General features: G+C 44.6%; 1 protein-coding gene across 2 annotated transcripts in view; it reads left to right on the forward strand.

Annotated features, from left to right (window-relative positions):
- Nucleotides 1-18,689, forward strand: part of PRKCE (protein kinase C epsilon) — a 470,124-nt gene that overhangs the window by 280,602 nt on the left and 170,833 nt on the right. For both annotated transcript variants that reach the window (XM_024552856.4, XM_045189472.3), the window contains one exon: nt 17,367-17,526. In XM_024552856.4, coding sequence (XP_024408624.2) covers nt 17,367-17,526 — 160 coding nt within the window. The remainder of the gene's footprint in view (nt 1-17,366; nt 17,527-18,689) is intronic.

The following is an 18,689-nucleotide window of genomic DNA, read 5'->3' on the forward strand; positions in this document are numbered from 1 at the left end:
GCCATTCCTGTAAGTCTATCTTGTGGAAACTGAGACCAAGGCAAGAGAAATGGCTTACCCAGGGGTCACGTGTCTGAGTAGTGTCAGACCCAAGATCTTATCCTCTGCGACCAGAGTCTCAGTAGAGGGCACTTTTCATGCGTTTTCAAACATTGTCCCCTCTTTCGCTTCTCCTCTCCCTGAATACCAACTCCTTTTCCTTCTCTCTCTCCCTCCACCTTGGAATACTTCCCCTGGAATACCCATTTCTGGGCCGCGCCCCCAAAACACTGGAGCAAACACTCCCATGTCACCGGCCCCATGAATGCTGTTGTCCCTCCCTGCCTCTCCCGATTCTTAGCTGCCCCACCACCCACCCTCTCCATCAGTGCTACACATTATTACCCCCCCTCCCCCGAGAGCTTTAAAGCAGTACCAGTGCCCTGCCCCCCAGGGACTGTGATTCAGTTGTTGGTGGGCTCTGGGCACCGGCATATTTCTGTACTCTCCAGGTGAGTCTTATTGAAAGCTGGTGTTGTCATGCAAATTTCTGGTTAATAATTGGTATTTCATTCAATTAATTAAGGTTAGAATTAGGCGTTGGAAGTGTCGGGGTAAGGTTGGGGACAAGGACTCAAGAGAAATCTTAAGGGCGTCTTCTTTTCCTAAAATAGATGGGGAAACAGTATGAACACCATGTCAGGCCCTCAGAATGCGTACATTGCATGTTTAATGAATAAATATCATATTGAACAGTAAAAACTCCAGGTGCCGTGATTGTTCAAAGAAGGCGTGATCCCTGTGGACTGCTGTGGTTAGGAACGGATTCATGGAAGATGTATATCTTTAAGGATGAGAAATACTTTGATTAGGAGAAAGGGGAAAGAACTGTGTCCTAGGCCGGAGGACAAGTGTAATTAGCTTGGAGGTGGGAATAAATGTGACTTCTGTGAGGGGCGGTTAGGAGATCAACCTGGCCCGGGTGGCGAGAGCATGAGAGGAAGAACGAAGAGCCTTTGGATTGAGGGTAGAACCCGGCAGCGGAGGGGACCAGGTTTGTACCAGAGACCCCAGCTGTCTCCAGGCTCACTTGTGCAGTCTCCTCACTTGAGTTCCCAGGTTTGGCTCTTTAAATGCTTTGGGCAGATGGTCATTCTAACGTCTCACATGGTTTTTTGTAGTAGCTCTTAACACAGGGCTGAGGATGTAGCACGTCCTCCCGAGGTACTTTTATCCCCTCTTAAAAATAACATTAAGGTCATATTTACTACATTAAAGAGAGCCCATTTCAGCATACATTTCTGCCAGTTTTGACAAAAGCATACAGTCATGTAGCCACTACCAGGCTCAAAATATAGAATTCTGTGGTTCCATCATCTCCCGAATTCTCCCATTACCTTTCCCTTTTGTGGTGAAAGCCTTTCTCCACCTCCAGAGACCACTGATCCCTTTCAGCGCCTGTAGTTTTGCCTTTTCCAGAATGCCACTAGGATGGAACCATACGGCATGGAGCCCTTTGCATCTGGCTTCTTTTCACGCAGCACAGCGCATTGGAGACTCACCCATGCTGTTGACTGCATCAGTCACTCACTCCTGCTTGTGGCTGAGTGGAATCTCACTCTGCGGATGTACGCCGATTTGTTTGTTTAGCCGTTCTCCAGTGGAGGGACTTTGGATTGTTTCTGGTTTTACATGATTACAAATAAAAATCTTACAGATATGTGCATATCAGTTTTTGTGTAATGTAACTTTTTATTTCATTTGAGTAAATACCTAGGAATGGCATTGCAGGGATGTGTGTGGTGAGTGTATGTTTGATTTTATAAGAAGCTACAAACTGTTTTCCAGGTGGTGAGGCCATTTTCTATTTCCACCAGCAATGTATGAAAATGCCAGTTACTTTCCATCCACATCCACACTTTGTATGTTTATGTTTTATTATTATTGTTACTTTAAAGTTAGTCATTCTAACAGTTATATGGTGGTTTCATGGTGGTTTTAATTTTAATTTTCCTAAACCAAGTTCAGCATCTTTTCATGTGCTTAATTGCTTTCCATATATCTTTTCTCATGAGGTGTCTTTCAGATCTTTAACCCATTTTTTAATTTTTTTTTATTATTGAGTTCTAAGAGTTCTTTATATATTCTAGACATAAGTGCCTTAACAGACACATAATTTGCAAATATTTTTTCCGACTTGGGGACTTACCTTTTCATTCTTTTAACGATACCTTTTGAACAGAAGTTATTAATTTTGGTGAAGTTCAACTTTTCAACCTTTGCTTTTATGAACTGTGCTTTTGGCGTCACCTCTGGTAAATTGCTGCCTGACCGCAAGGTCACAAAGGTTTTCTCCTGTGTTTTCCTCCAGATGTTTTGTAGTTTTAGGCTTTACATTTTTGTCTGTCATCTATGGCGAGTCTTTTTTTAAAAAATCTCCACGTATCCCCTCAAATTTCCTTTGTGACAATAGAATCTATTTTTATACCAGGTGCAAGGGATTGACCTTTGCCTGGTCTTTGCCTTTGGATAACGAATTGTTCCAGTGCTGAGTGTTGAGAAGACTGTAATCTCTCCACTGCCCGGCCTCTCCATCCTTGTTGAAGATCGGTGGAACGTGTGCGTGTGGCCTCACCGCTGGGCTCCATTCTGCTCCCTTGGTCTGTTTGTCTCCCTGGGTTTTTGGTGTCACAGTGGGAGTGATGATCCTTTTAGCTTTCTCCATTCTGAGCAGGGCCCTAGTTACTTCCAAACAAGTAAGTATATCATGTTTATCAATAGGTGATTCAGGTAAGGTGGCTAGTGTGGTCTAGACAGTTCCCAAAATATGGTCCCAGACCAGCAGCATTAGCATCACCTGGACACTTCCTAAAAATGAAGTTCTCAGCTCCTCCCCAAAGCTGCTGAAAGGAGCTCTGGGGACAGGGTCCAGTAGATTGTTTCAGTAAACCCTCCAAGTAATTCTGATGCGTGCCAAGGTTTGAGAATCACTATTATCTTAAGGAGGTACAGGCCTCAGAATTTAGGTCATTTAGAAGAAAATGGTGATGGAATTATGTTAATGGGCTTGATCTAGGTTCTTCTGTGTTCTGATTCACATTTCATAAGACACTGTGGCCACTGTCTGTCTGAAAGAGAGAAGAGCCTTTTCCCCCCTTCCTTTCAGCCTTTAAAACATTTCTCTGATCTCCTTCAGCCATCACACTCTGACAGGAAATGAGATTTCCCCTGAGAAATGAGAGGCCTTTTCTGATATCCAGGAAGGTTTTCGAGCGAGACAGCAGCATCAGATAGAGCCAGGTCAAGGGTCTAATGGGTGTACATTTCAGATTGTTAGGCTGAGAATCAGCTGGTAGTTCTGGTTAATGAGTGGTCAAGTTCTAGGTCATCCTTACTCCAACATCAACTGGAATTCTCCTGAGCTGCAAAAAAGGGTGTAGGATATTGTACAAGCTTTTAAAAGGCTCCAAGCTTCCCCGGTGCAAGAGGGAAATCACTGCCCAGTTCTTCTCGTGGAGAGGAAGAGCTCACAGATCCTTCGGACCAGGCTGCTAGCCATAGGCCAGGGCAGCCCCAGAAGAGAAGAAGGACGCTCTCTTCAACACTGTGCTCTTTTTTCTTCCCAGGAAGATGGTTTGAAAGAACAAAGGACACAGTATCATATCTTTATTTTAGTTCTTTTATTTTTTTAATCCTCACCTGAGGACATTTTTTGAGAGAGAGAGGACAGGGTGAGGGGGGTGGAGAGAGAGAGAGAGAGAGAGAAACATCTATCAGTTGCTTCTCATAGGCTCCCCGACTGGGGATGAAACCCGAAACCTAGGCATATGCCCTGACTGGGGATTGAACCCACAACTTTTTGGTGTATGAGACAACACTCCAACCAACTTGGCCAGGGCTTTATTTTAGTTCTTATTATATATATGTGTGTGATAAGATACACACACACACACACACACTTTTTTAACCTCTCCATTCTAACTCTCCAGTAATAGATTTGATCAGGGCCTTTGCTAACTGCTGTGTTTGGAGAAAGAGAATAATGTTTATTAAAAAAACAAAACTAGCAGCAATAAGCTTCCATCTTTGTAGCCTTAGGATTGCGGAGGGGCTGACCTGGGGAACAGACTAGTTCTCCTTTATGGGTAGGTGTTCCTGCCACACACGTGATGGCTTGGGTCAGGTTAGGGAATGCTTTGATCTGAAGCTTTCTTCCTTGCTTGGCTCAAGCAGATACAGACTTTTTGTTCCTGGAGGTGGGCGCCTATGTGAGGATTGTATTTGCTCCTGTGTCATACCTCACATCTCCTCCTGCCTCTCAAAGGTCAGGAGGAGCAGGCTGGAATCACTGCATGTGGTCTGCAGGGAGGGGCTCTGGTCTCTGTGTCCCTCCCTGTGCTCCCTGGCGTGTGGCTTGTGGCGTGGAAGTGAGTTGTCTCTGTGAATTTCTGTTTTCTGTTACTGTGCCAGCAGTCTGGTTTCCAAAACAACTTTCAGAACTTCTCATCCAACCCCATATTCACTTGAAAGAAATTGGCCTCTCTCCTGCCAATCTGTTAATAATTTTCCTCAAAGCTTTTTCATTTACACCATTTGAGAAGGAAATTTCATTTTTTAAAAGTCTATAAACCACCTGTGAGAGAAATATGAACACCATGCTCAAATTTTCTTAAGTGCCTTTTCCAGTTTCCATATGAGGTGAAAAGGGGAAAATAGCGTTCGTTGCGTATTCTTTAACATGTGGTGTATGGTGGGGAAACCCTGAACTTCGGAGCCGGACAGACCTTGGTACAAAATCAGGCTCTTGCACTTAATAACTGTGCACCCTTGGGTGATTCACTTTGATTTTCTTCGCCCCAGTTTCCTCATCTGTATCATGGAGATAATAATACCAATCCTGCAGGATCCTTTTGAGAAGTAGAGAAAAATATGTTCTAATCATGTTATACAGTCAGTGGTGCCTATCATTTTTATTTCTAGATTTTTAAAAAATGGACTTTATCTTTTGCTTGAGGTATGCCAAGCACCCATTAGCCTCGGACTATAAAGTTTTCAAAATGATCTCCTGCCACCACTCCCCCCGCGAGCCCTCCAACCCTTTCTGACCCACAGTTTTCCTACCTTCCCAGCACAGCCTCTCCGCAAGGACGGGAAACTCATCCACACTGTCCTCATCATGGCCCTCCCACCGGGTCTGTGTTTTAACTGGGTCGAAAGCCTCCAGCTTAAGGGATAAGGTGAACGGCCGTGAAGCTGGAAGCAACAGGGATCACTTTGGTTTTCAGGACACCAGCAGCTTGGATTTCCCAGCTGTCAGGAGCCAGGGCAGCCTACCTCACTGCGACTGTTGAATACGGGGACGCACGCGACAGTGATTCTAATGTACCCGTCCTGTCAATATTTGTTTTTCCTTTCTCTCTCTCTCCATGGGCAGGATGAATGTGTAACACAAGGTATAGACACAGTACCCAGCACCTAGGAGGCACTCAGCAAATACTTATTGAGGGAATGGACAATTTTCACAGTTAAAAACTGCTCTTGCCCATGTCTATGCTACATCTCTGCCGCTTGGTTTATCTCTTGTCTCTTGAATTAGACATCCATTGTTGCATAACATAGCACCACAAATGTAGCAGCTTAAGACAATAATGAATATGCATTATCTTATAAAGTTTGTGCCGGTCAGGAATTCAGTGGCTTTAGCTGGACGGTTCTGGCCCATGGGCTCTCCTGAGGTCAGGTTTGGGTTATGGCCAGCTGAAGGGTCAGCTGAAGGGTCAGCTGAAGACTCAGCTGGGGCCAGAGGATCCAAGTCCAATTCGGCGAACACACATGGCTTGCAAGTTGGGGTTGACTCTCGGCAGGAGGCCTCCGTTTCCCACCAGATGTATCTCTCCACAGAGCTGCTGGGTGCCCTCGTGACGTCGTGGCTGGCTTTCTCCGGGATGAGTGATGAAACAGAGCCAGGTGGAAGCCGCAATGTCTTTTGGGACCTAGCCTCAGAAGTCACACTCCGTTGTTTCTGCAAAGTTGTTTTGGTTACACAAGTTAGCACGTCGTCTCTGTGGATACCAGGAGGCGGGGTCACTGGGGATCATCTTGGAGATTGGATACCATACCTCTCATTCAACCCTTCCTTATTTCTCCCAGAAACCGAAGTTAGTTTTGTCTCTTTCCTCCAAATAGACTTCAGTTCTCCCTTAGGTATCTCTTGACCTATTACGGATAGCCAGACTCGCTCACACTTCAGAGATGGGGAAGCGGTGTGCTTCGGCCAGAGGCAAGGCTCATCTATCGCAGGATTCTTGAGACTCTTAAAGACTGTGTGGGTAGACCTTAACCTCAGCCTAACCTTTGCTGCCTCGTCCCACTTACTGCTTGAGCCAAGATTGGCTGAAAGGGCAAACAGGTAATTTCACCGTGTGAAGGACTTGGATTGCCAGCTTAGGAAGGTGCCACCTTCTATATGTAAAGATACAACTCCCGGGCTGTCCTGAGATGATAAGTTAGAGGTTGGGAGTTGGGAGGAAGAGTCATGACTACTTCTTCCCCAGGGACCTAGTGACCAAGAATATATACCTGCCAGAAGTTTGCTGGTATGTTTGTCTTCCCAAAGAAGGTCCGTCCCCCAGGGCCCTGCCCTGGAGACTAGCCAGGCCTGGGTTACTAGGGAGGAGGGTGGAAGGAAGGTGATCTCACGTATTGGTCAGCATGGACCAGAGCACAGGGGAGAGGAGGTTGTGTTACTTCAGACAAATCCATCTGCTTCCTGACAAGGTATGGGGTTCCTTCAGACAGTTGCCAGCCTGGGCTTTGTGACTTAATCATCATCTTCTTTTTATCTTCTTTCTTCATCTCCTTTGTCCGACCATTCTCCCACTGCTTTTCATTTTCTTCTTTTATAATCTTCTGATTTTCTCCAGGAACTCTCCTCCTTTCCCAAGTAGTCTAATAAAATACCCACCTGTCAGCCTCATGGGAACCCTGCTCGGGACTCCAGCTCTCTCTGGGGCAGCCCAGGGATTTTCTTCCAAATTTTAACTAAAACTTTAGTGAGAGCTCAAAACCACCTTAGCAAAGAAGAAACTTGGGGAAACCAAAAAGTTCGTTCATTGTGGTATTTGGGGAAATTGTGCAGGCACTTAATTTCGAGAAGCTCTTTAGAGCCCAGTTTGCGTAGGTGGGGGCCCCTAGGGCTGAGAGGGTACGAGTTTTAGCTCCCTCTGCTCGCACCTCCCTGAATTCTGCTGGCCACTGACCAGACGATATGAAAAGGCTGATACCAACTCCACTGGATAGGTGTGGGTTTTTCAATAAATAACCCCCTAAGCCTTTGGTTTAGGTGCCTGTGGCATTAAAGGGTTTGTTATATATGATATTGGGAGCGTGGGAGGGGGGTGTCAACCTTCATTTGGCATTGGCACCTCCCCCTACCCAGGACCACCAACTAGCACGTGGGAATAGACAGATGCCCTGCTGGGGCTTCTGCCACTGTTTTCCCGCAAGCATTTTTTAATACAGCATTTTAGAAATATGAACAATGGACAGAACCTGGCCTCATGGGCATCAGCTCCATTGGGATCAGGTGCCCAAGAATTCAGCACCAGCTCAGTTTCCTGTTATATGAATCACTGGCCCATTGCTGGCACCAGCAGGAACTCCAGCCCCACCCTTGGCCAGTGCCCCACTTGGCTGGTTTCCCAGGCTGGGAATACTCTTTGGGCTTTTAGTAGGTCTGCCTGGAGGGTTTTTGCTCTGTGGTTTCCTTCTGGCAAGTAGTGACTTTTCCTGGGTACCAGAGGCATACAGTCAGGTTTCATTGACTCCCACATGTGATTTTGAAGTTTTGAATAGATGGAGGCGGGAGGGAGGGAATAAATGAAGGAGTGCAGATGGGAAGGAGGCAAGCAGACTTCCTGCTTAAGTAAATCCCTGCTCTCCAATGGTTCTCTGCGTCCACCTGGGCCTTGCATCAATCAGAGCGTGGGGTGGTGGGGTTGGGGGTGCCCTCCGCTTTCTCCCTTGAACTCTTCCTCAGTGACCATGCCATTATTCAGCCACTACTCTGTTTTCCCTCCATTTACACTAGTGTTGCTCTCCCTTCCTTCTTCATGTTGGATCTCTTCACATTCTTTCCTATAAAGCATGAAACTAGCTTAAGCTTTGTTTTAATGAGTGGACAGTGTAAGCAATGCCATAAACACAGAACAGATCATTCAGAAAGGGAAAAAGAGAGATGGTTTATATTAAATCTGAGATGCCAATCTTAGAAGGCCACCAGCGCCCTCCTGATTGGATTGCCCATAGAATAACACACGCAGCCAGTTCCACGCCTGTCCTCCCAGACGTCTCCGATCCACGTCGTGGGACTCTCTGGGAAGATGCAGATAGCATGGACCGATTTCTCTCAGGGAATTCATTGCTGTTTCCTCTTTCCTGTTTTGAACAGAAACTTTCTTTAATGTATTGTGTGAGTACAGCATGTGCAACATATTCTTTGGCGTCACATAAATATTTACTTGATGGTTCAAACTGTCATGAAGCATTTATTTCTCTTGAACATATTATAACCTGTATTGCTTGTGGCAACTAAAAAATAAAAGGCATCGCTCCTTCGGTTTTCAGCACCTCATCTTATTTTTTTTTGTTTTTTCCTTTGATTGATCTTGTTTTTTGTTTTGTTTTGTTTTGTTTTGTTTTATATTGTTTTTACCAACAAGGCCTTAAAATCAAACCAGAGAATTTTTCTGAGGGAAAGTTAACTCCTCAGAGATTGGGGTGGGTGGGAGGTTCTGCCTCGCTTCTGTCGGGGTCAACCTCCAATCATGGCTGTCTGGGACGTCTGTAACTCCTTGCTTTGTTCTCGGGGACCTGTCCCTGATGGACCAAATCCAGAATCTCTGAGAAGAATAATGAGAGCGTGGCCAAGGGCCTGTGCCCAGGGCAGTGTCTGGTATCCAGTATCCACATAATTAACATTTTTGGATGAACAGTTTATTTTTTAGAAAGTTTCAATGTTTATTTTTGCTTATGTTATTTGAGTGTATTTATCCTGTTCTCTTTTTTATTTTATACAAATACAGACTCTACACATGTTTCTTGGTTTTCTTTTTCCATTTGTTTCTCGGTGGACTTAGCGTATCTGCTTTTTGAAACCAGTGCATTAAATCCCATTATGTGGGTGTCCCATGAATCAGCCAGTCCCCGTGAGCCATCTTTTCTGGTTCTCCAAAGGATAGCAGGAGCAGAAGTGCAGAGATGTGGGTGGACAGCAGCAGGAGGCTTCCACACACAGAGTTGGGTACAAGGGGGACCCGGGCTATTGTACCATCTTTGGGATGCATGAATGGATGAGCCAGGGTGGGAATGTTTGAGCTGACATTTACTGTTTGAGCTGTGTGACCTTCAACAAATTAATTATTTAACTTCTTGGAGGCTTGGTTTCTTTGTAAGCTGAGAGTAATACCACTCCATGGCATTAGAGGAGGATGTACGTAAGTTGCCTACATAGCTCATGTGTGTGTATTAGTACCTCATGGATATGTAATAGTACCTCATGTTTATCTAATAACATCTTCTGAATATACAATAACACCTCATGAGTCTGCAATAATACCTAATGTATATGTAATACCCCTCACGTATATGGAACAGAACCGGATGTGTATGGAATGATACCTTGTGTGTGTGGAACGGAACCTCATGTGTGTGGAACAGCCTCACGTATGGAACAGTACTCCATGAGTGTGCAATGCAATAGTACTTCTTGGATGTAAGATGCTTAGAATGGTACTCAGCTGTGGTAGGGGCCCTATATATGGTGGCTGTAATTTTCCAGCCTCTGAAAACTATCCAAGGTTTTGACAGCTATTTAGATAAAAATACCAGGATGATTGAATTGGTTTCTTTATGTTGTGAAATTACCTGCATCGAGGACCGGGTTCATTATTTGCGTGGGCCAGCCTGCTGAGGAGGTCTGCAGCCGCTTCTCAAACCAGCCACGTTTCTTACCGCTTTTGTCCTACAGCTGAGTCACTGCTCCTTGCCCAGCCCAATCTTCCCGACAGTTTCCAAGTCTGAGGATGGAGTTTGTTTTTCTAAAGCCATGAATGGATAGGGTGGGGAGAGAGTGCTGGCTGTTTTTCATACTCACAGTGGCAGGTGTGGAACACCTGGAGGCAGCTGGACCCCAGCAGGGTGGGGACATCAGGGGCTGTCAGTAGGTTTGCAGGTGGAAATGAGGCTGTTTCACTCTTCCTCAGTAATGAGGTGTCATGTTGGTGCCAGGAAGAGAGAAAGAATTGTGCCAGCTTGGGATTTGGGCAGAGCCGTTACATTACCCATTCTTGATAGATTAAAAAGAAACAAACAAAAAATAGGCCCAAAGAGATTAAATGATTTATTCGAGGACCTAATGCAAGTCTGGGGCAAAGGCAGTTTGTCCCGGCCCCTAACACCTATTTCAACCATGATAGCAGAAGAGGTCAGAAAAAATAAAGACCCCACAACATACTTGCTTGAGGGAAGGACCCCATGTGCCCTGGACACCGAGGGAAGGTGACCATGCTGCAGCGAGGAATGACCGCGGTGCCCAGGGGTGGCCAGTCATGCACATTGGCCAGTGTGGTCAAGGGCCTTGATGCTTGCATTTGGCAGTCTTGCTACACAGACGAGGAGTTCGTAAATCTGGGCCGACTAGAAATGCTCTGGTGGCCACTCCTCTCCCAAAAGGCACCCCAAGAGCACTGAAATTCAGGCTGCCCTGTGTGTTCAAACCTTGGCTCCCTTTCTATGCAGATGAGGCAGGGTGAGGGAGATGATGGCAGAATGGTGAGACCGTCAGTAATTAGACTGGCCAGAAAAGGTGCCACATCTGCTATGTGACAGATGCAGCCATAAAACAAAGGAGGAAAGCCAGCCTTGGTTTTGCCTCAGAGGCTGCAGCCAATAAAAGGTCACACCAAGTGGGCGTGGCTGAGTGCATCCAATGACAGCAATGAGCGTCCTTCAGAGCAAGGCCCAGGTTGTGGGGACAGGTCACAGCAGGGAGGGGTGAGATCCGGGGTAATTCTTCACTCAGTTCAGAACCACAGGCAGCTGGGAAGCTGGTGAAACTTGTCCTGTCCGCCCTGCTTTCCAGGGCAGCCTCTGCTTTCTGTTCATGCCATGCAGCCCCCGCCCGTGCAGCACGAGGGGCCTTCCCATGATCTAATGCTTTGGGTAGAGAGAGCTGCTTTTAAAAGTCATTAAAGAACACTAGAGAAGATTTTTTTTTCAAATATTACAATACATAATCCCATCATCCTTATGTAGCATGATAATTCTTATGTTACTTTAACCTGCAAATATGTTTTACCTAGGGTTGTGTTGTGCATTCTGTTTTTACATTTTGTCGCATTTCGCATTTTCCTATGTAGTATTTCCTCACCATTTTTAAATTGCTCTACATAGTGTAATATAACTTATTAGACCATTTTTCCTAATGTTAGGCAATCAAGTCACTTCCACGTGTTGGCTGATATAAATATGCAGTGAGGGAACATCTGTAAGTTATAAGTGTATAGCTTTTAGTTTCTGTTTCATTATTGACTTAGAGTACATTCCTAAGGAGTCGCCAAAGCAAAGGGTATGCATCTCTTTGTTGTATTTGCTACGTATTGCAGTATTACTTTCAGAAAATGTTATGTTACACGGCCTGTAGCGGTGAATGAATAAAGCAGCTTCATAGCAGCCTTCCCATTAGTGGATAATACCACTTTATAAAACACATTGTTTCTTAAAGGAATACAAAGGATTGTAAGAGAATATTATGAACAACTACATGCCAACACACTGGACACCTGGATGAAATGGATAAATTCCTAGAAACACACAATCTTCGAAACTAAATCAGGAAGAATCAGAGAATCTGAATAGACAGATTACCCCTAGTGAAATTGAAGCAGTAATCAAAAAACTCCCAACAAACAAAAGTCCTGGACCAGATGGCTTCACAAGTGAATTTTGCCAAACATTCTGAGAAGAAGTAACACCTCTCCTTCTCAAACTATTTCATAAAATTCAAGAGGAAGGAAGGCTCCCAAACTCATTTTACATGCCAGCATTATCCGAATCCCAAAACCAGATAAAGACACTACAAAGAAAGAAAATTGTAGGCCAATATCCCTGATGAACATTAGACACTAAAATCCTCAACAAAACATTAGCAAACTGAATAGAGCAATGCATCAAAAACACTATACACCCTGATCAAGTGGGGTTTGTTCCAGGGATGCAAGGATGGTACAACATTTGCAAATCAATAGATGTGATTTACCCCATAAACAAAAGGAAGGATAAAAACCACATGATTGTATCAATACATGCAGAAAAAGCATTTGATAAAATCCAGCACCTATTTATGATCAAAACTCTGAGCAAAGTGGGATTAGATGGAACATGCCTAAACATAATAAAGGCCATATATGACAAATCAGCATCATACTCAATGGGCAAAAGCTACAAGCCGTCCCCTTAAGATTGAGAACAGGACAGGGATGTCCACTTTCCCCTCTTATTCAACACAGGACTGGAAGCCCTAGCCACAGCAGTCAGACAAGAAGAAGAAATAAAAGACATCTAAATTGGAACGGAAGAAGTAAAAACTGTCTTTATTTGCAGATGACATGATACTGTACATACAGAACCCCAAAGATTCCACCAAGAAACTACTAGAACTGATCAATGAATTCAGCAAAATAACAGGATACAAAATTAATATCCAGAAATCAGCTACATTTTTATATGCCAATAATTGACTAACAGAAAGGAAAATTAAGAAAACAGTCCATTCACAATTGCTACGAAAAGAATAAAATACCAAATAAGCCTAACCAAAGATGTGAAAGACTAATACTCAGAAAGTTATAAAGACACTGAAGAAATAAATAGACGAAGATACAAGTAAGTAGAAGCACATACCGTGTTCATGGACAGGAAGAATTAACATCATTAAAATGTCCATACTACCCAAAGCAATCTATAGATTCAGTGAATTCCTATCAAGATTCCAGTGACATATTTCACAGAACTAGAACAAATATTTCAAATATTTATGCAGAACCACAGAAGGCCCTGCATAACAACAACCATCCTGAGAAAGGAGAACAAAGTTGGAGGAATCATGCTACCTAATATCAAACTACACTATAAGGCCTTAGTAATCAAACCAGCATGGTACTGGCATAAAAACATATGAAGATCAATGGAACAGAATAGAGAGCCCAGAAATAAACCCACACCTTTATAATCAATTAATATTAGACAGAGGAAGCAAGCATATACAGTGGGTCAAAGATAGTTTATTCAATAAATGGTATTGAGAAAATTGGACAGATACGTGCAGAAAAATGAAACTAGACCTTCTTCCACCACACACAAGAATAAATTCAAAATGGATCAAAGTCTTAAATGTTAGACCCCAAACCATAAAAATCCTAGATGAAAACATAGGCAGCAAAATCTTGGACATTGCTCGTAGCAATATTATATCGGATATATCTCACCAAGCAAAGGAAACAAAAGAAAAAATAAACAAATAGGACCTCATCAAACTAAAAAGTTTTTGCACAGCAAAGGAAATCATCAACAAAATAAAAAGACAACCCACAGAATGGGAGAACATATTCACTGATACATCTGATAAGAGGTTAATATCCAAAATTTATAAGAAATTTATCCAAAATTTTTAAAAAGTGGTAAAAAAATAAACTTACAATTTCCTTTAAAAATTTGTTTCTTTATTAAGTATTACATGGTAAGTTAGTGGTATATCAAAGCTGCTCTGCTTTGCATTTAAAAAATTTCCAATAAGAGTGAATATATTATAGTTCTCCTATATGTAGTATGTTCATGTCACTTACACGTTATCTATAGGGGGTCTTGATGTATATATTGGGCCTTGTTGATACATAGACCTCTTGTGTTCCTGACATTTAACTGGAAACTAATTGGGAGAATATTAACAAATCCAGATTGGGGAACATTCCATAAGACAACATCCTGGACTTCTCATAACTGCATCATAAAAAGGATAAGAGTCAAGAAAACCGTTCCAGATTAAGCACACTAAAGACACAAGGCAACCAAATGCGATGTGTGAGCTCTAATTAGGTCCCGGATTAAAAATTTTAACACAATGACTATACAGGATGTTTCGGGGACAATTGGAGAAATCTGGATGTGAACTATATATCAGATATTGTTACAGCAATGTTAAATTTCTTGACTCTGATATCGTGGTTACGGAAGAGAATATCTTTGTTCTTAGGAGATAAAGGCTGATGTATTTAGGGGTAAATTGTTAACTATGTGTGCAACTTTGAAATGGTTCGGGAAAACTGTATATGTTTATATCATATTGTACATTATGTATAATATGTTATTAATATAATTATAACTTTGCTAGAATATTATATTGCAGTTATAATTTATAATATAATTAGTTATATTATGTTTGTCATAAAATATATTAATACATTGTAATAATATATAAATTACTCATTATATAGTATGTTAATTGATATATTATACACACATATACATTTATAAATCAGTGTGTCATATTCACACTACTACTAATTCTCTTACACACACACACACACACACACACTGCATTACCCCTCCCTCATGGGAGCTGCGTTTTAATAGCGACCCTTCATAGCAGTGGGAAATCTGAAGAGATCAGTCCCTACTGGTGACTCCAGATTCCAGCAATGTCATCTCTGAGGCTGAGGAATCCTGTGGCCTTCCTCCTCGTGTCATGTAGGCTGTTCCTTCTGCGTGTGGGGTGATGGGCGTGGAGATACCCGGCCCAGACCCTTGGCTCCCTTGTGCAGAAGGACGTGGTATTGGGGGTATTTCCATAGCAAGGGGTCCCACACTTTTCTCCTGTAGCCTGTCCTGCTCCCTTACACACAGGGCGCTGGCCGGAGGGTGGGGCAGTGTGTGGGGCGTCATTGGGAACGTGAAGCTTCCCTGTGTTCTTCCTTTCCTGCAGCCTCCTGTTCTCCTACACCTATGACAAAACCTGACTTAACAGCAGTGTGGGTGGGCAGGAGGGACAGAACCCTTTGCGGAAGTTCAGCCAGACCCCAGCCCAGCAGGAGTTATCCTCGCTCTCTGTCTCACCGGCCCCCAAGACCCCTCCACCCTCCCTGGTCTCAGTGCACTTCTCCAAGAGCTCTTTAAAAGGAAGTGGAGTTAAATTGAGTTGTCGTTGTATTTACCTATTGGATTAATGTAAACACAGTTTAGAACGTTGGGTTCTGGTCGTCTCTGTAAGAGGTGGAGAGATCAGGCCCTCAGGGACGCCCAGGGCGCCCCCCACAGAGTGCCGCCTCGAGAACCCTAGAGTGGACTCATCACCATTTTAACAGAAAATACAATTTTCCAGGATCAACATGACTAACAAATTTGATGGATTTGTAAATTAAATTACATCTTAAATGCATTAGGGGGCTGGCTTAGCATTTAAATATGTTCCTTGGTGAATCCTTCTGTGAAAGAATCAGAAGGATGCCTTTTGAAAGAGAATTCCCATCCTCTGGCCCAAGCTACCCAGGACTGGGGTTTTTGGTTTGGTTTTTGTAGATTAGTTTTATAGCAAGTAAAGGCTACTGAATACATTATTTTTTTAAAAAATCACCCCATTTCTTTTCCAGCTTATAAAAGTAGTAGAACATTCTGAACACAGTGAAAAGTATGAAGCAGAGTTGAAAACCGCCTATGACTCACCATTGAGGGGTGACTGCCAGTTTCTGTATGTGCGTGGGTGTATACATGTCTCTATGTTGGAACAGAGCTGGGGTCTTCATGTGAGAATTTGGTCAGCTGGTCTGGGTCCCCAGGTTGCAGGGTGGGAGGTGGCGGGTTTCCACACCTAGAAGGTAGTCGGTAGCTTTTTTCTCTCCCTTCAGTTTTTCCTTCCACCGCTGCCCTCTCGGGACTGACCAAATGCCCTTGGGTGGAGCAGTTGCTTGGCTCAGGCCTGTGATTCCCAGTGCCGGGAATCTTATTTTCAAAGGGGTCTGGCAGGGGGAACGCTCTTCCCCAGGACTGACACTGGTACAGTGCGATGTCTGGGGGAGGGGTGTTAGGGGACACAGAGCCTTCCCAGTGCATTTGAAGCTATGCCAGGCTGAAGACCTTCCAGATCCTGAACTAGGGCTAGGAGCCTGGCAGGACACCCAGAGCCTGCCCCTCTCCTGCCCTTAGAAAAGCTGCAGGCAGCTAGATTCTTCCATAACGAGAACCACTCGGAGGAGAGCTTTGGGCCTTGCTGTAGGGAGAATGGACTGTCCCTTGGAGCAATATGTGGCTCCTCCTCTGTTCTCTGGGTTAGAATCTGGGCTCTACCATTAATAGCTGTGTTAATAGGAACAGGTCACTTAAACTCCCTATTCCTCAGTTTGCATACCTGCAAAATGGAGTTAAGAGCAGTACCCTTCAAATAGGGTAATTGAGGAGATTCAGTGAGTTACTACAGGTAATGCACTTAGCGTACTTTGCCACAGAGTATGTCTTTGATAAATGCTGCTATCATCATCACTGTGTCACTCAGCTCAGGCTGCGTTAGCAAAATACCACAGGCTGGGTGGCTTCGACAGAAGACCTTTCTCTCTCTGGGTTCTGAAGGCTAGAAGTCAGAGACCAAGATGCCAGCAAGATTGGGCCCTCTTCCTGACTTGTGGATAGCTGCCGTGGTGGTGGGTCTTCAGCCTTTAGAAACTCTCAGCTTCTGTAATGCTGTACTCCCCTCTCCTTCTCACCTTTGGGAAAAGGCTCCTCATTGTCCTAGTCGAGATAAGAGGCAAGAGGAAGAAGAGGAATTTATTAGGCAGCCACTCCTCTGAGCCAGGTGGCCGGGTGCCTAGGGAAGTCACGCTATTGACTCCACAGCTCCCCCTGGGGTGGGCATTGACATCCCCATTTACAGAGGGAGGCGCCTGCAGAGGTCCAGGGCAAGGGAACACCAGCTGTCCAAGGTCACACTGCTCAGAAGTTGCTGTAAGATTGAACCTTGTGCCCTTTGACCCCACGCCTGTACGATGTGTAGCTGGTGTGGGAGGAGTGGAGTGGCCACACCTGGAGCCAAATTGGGATTGGGATGGATACTAAGGGTGCAGCTGGCATCAAAATCACAGTCTGGGCCTTTCCGTGCGTGTGGTCCCTCGCTGGAGCTGAGCAGCGAGGCTCCTCAGACAGCCTAATCCCTCCGCCAGTGAAGGCTGCCCCCCACATCCCTTCCTACTTCCAGGCGTCCAAGGATGGAGTAGCTCTCCTGCAGGTCACTTTCAAGGTGTGCTAACCCAGACTGTGTTTTCTTTTTTGCTCTTGTCCTTCCCCAGCACCTAAAGACAATGAAGAGCGCGTGTTCAGGGAGCGCATGCGGCCCAGGAAGCGGCAGGGGGCCGTCAGGCGCAGGGTCCACCAGGTCAACGGCCACAAGTTCATGGCCACCTACCTTCGGCAGCCCACCTACTGCTCCCACTGCAGAGATTTTATCTGGTAAGGCCCTCTCCCCTGGGCACCTCTAGTTATGCCTTCTCTGGGATGAGAAGTTGGGAGATTACAAACTTCATGTAAAAAGTGCAGATGCGCTTTATTTCTTTATTTAATTGCAGAAGACTCTTCTGGAAGACTGAGTGTGTGGTGCTTGGGGAAGTAAATGGAAAGAAGCTGTAGGTCCTGGTAACTGTACTCTTAGGATGATATCATATATCACATTTAAGGAGTTAAGAGTTTATAATCAATGGTATTGTGATTGTGGATACTTTAAAAGGTATCCTTATTTTTGGAGAGACAAACTGAGTTATTTACAAATGATGTGAATCTGGAAGTTGTTTAAAAAATAAGGTGGGGAGAGGAGGAAGGGGCTAGGAGTAGAGATGAAACAAGACCAACTGTGAATTGGTCATTGCTGGAGCTGGGTGATGGGTAAATGAGGTCCATCTCCCTATTTTTGTATACATTTGAGTTTTCCTGTAACAAAGTTTCGGTTTCCAATACTCAGTTTTCAATATTGACAATACAGAGCAGTTCTTAGTAACTGTTGTAACACTGGTGCTGCTGGGATGCTGTGGTTTCAGAGGAGTGAGAGAGTAGTGTTGGCTGGAGAGCTCAGGGGAGGCTTCTTGGAGGAGGTGGCATTTCTCTTTTTGTGACAAGTAGGACTTTGATAGACCGAGACAGGTAAGTAGTAGGCCTATTTGGGAGGTGGAGAAAGATAAGGAACAGTGGTCTTGGCGATTGGAAGGGGACTTTTAATGAATACCCACCACAAGCCAGATTCTCTCTCAGGCACTGGAAATGTTTAATTAAACCTTCCCGGGTCCTGTGAGCTCTGTATTATGAAGCCCATTCCACTAACAGCCGTGTGGAGCCTGCAGTCCTGCAGCTGGGAAGTGTCACATTTCTACCCCAGTGAGCACATCTCAAAGCTCGTGCTTTTCCTGACATCCCACCAGCTTTTCTGGCAACCTCTCTGAGCTCTTTGAAGCTGACTGGAGGTTGCCCACGCAATTGAATCGAGTGGGCAAGAGTGAACGACGCCTGACGGCAGCACGAACCCACCTGGGGGGCATTTGAATTGCACTCTCGAGAACCCCCGGGCTTCCCGGGGTTTCCGGCAGTGGCTCGTCCTACCCTGGTGGTGTTCCAGAGCCGGCCAC

This window comes from Desmodus rotundus, chromosome 5 (genome assembly GCF_022682495.2).
Source record: "Desmodus rotundus isolate HL8 chromosome 5, HLdesRot8A.1, whole genome shotgun sequence".
Taxonomy (NCBI): Eukaryota; Metazoa; Chordata; class Mammalia; order Chiroptera; family Phyllostomidae; genus Desmodus; species Desmodus rotundus.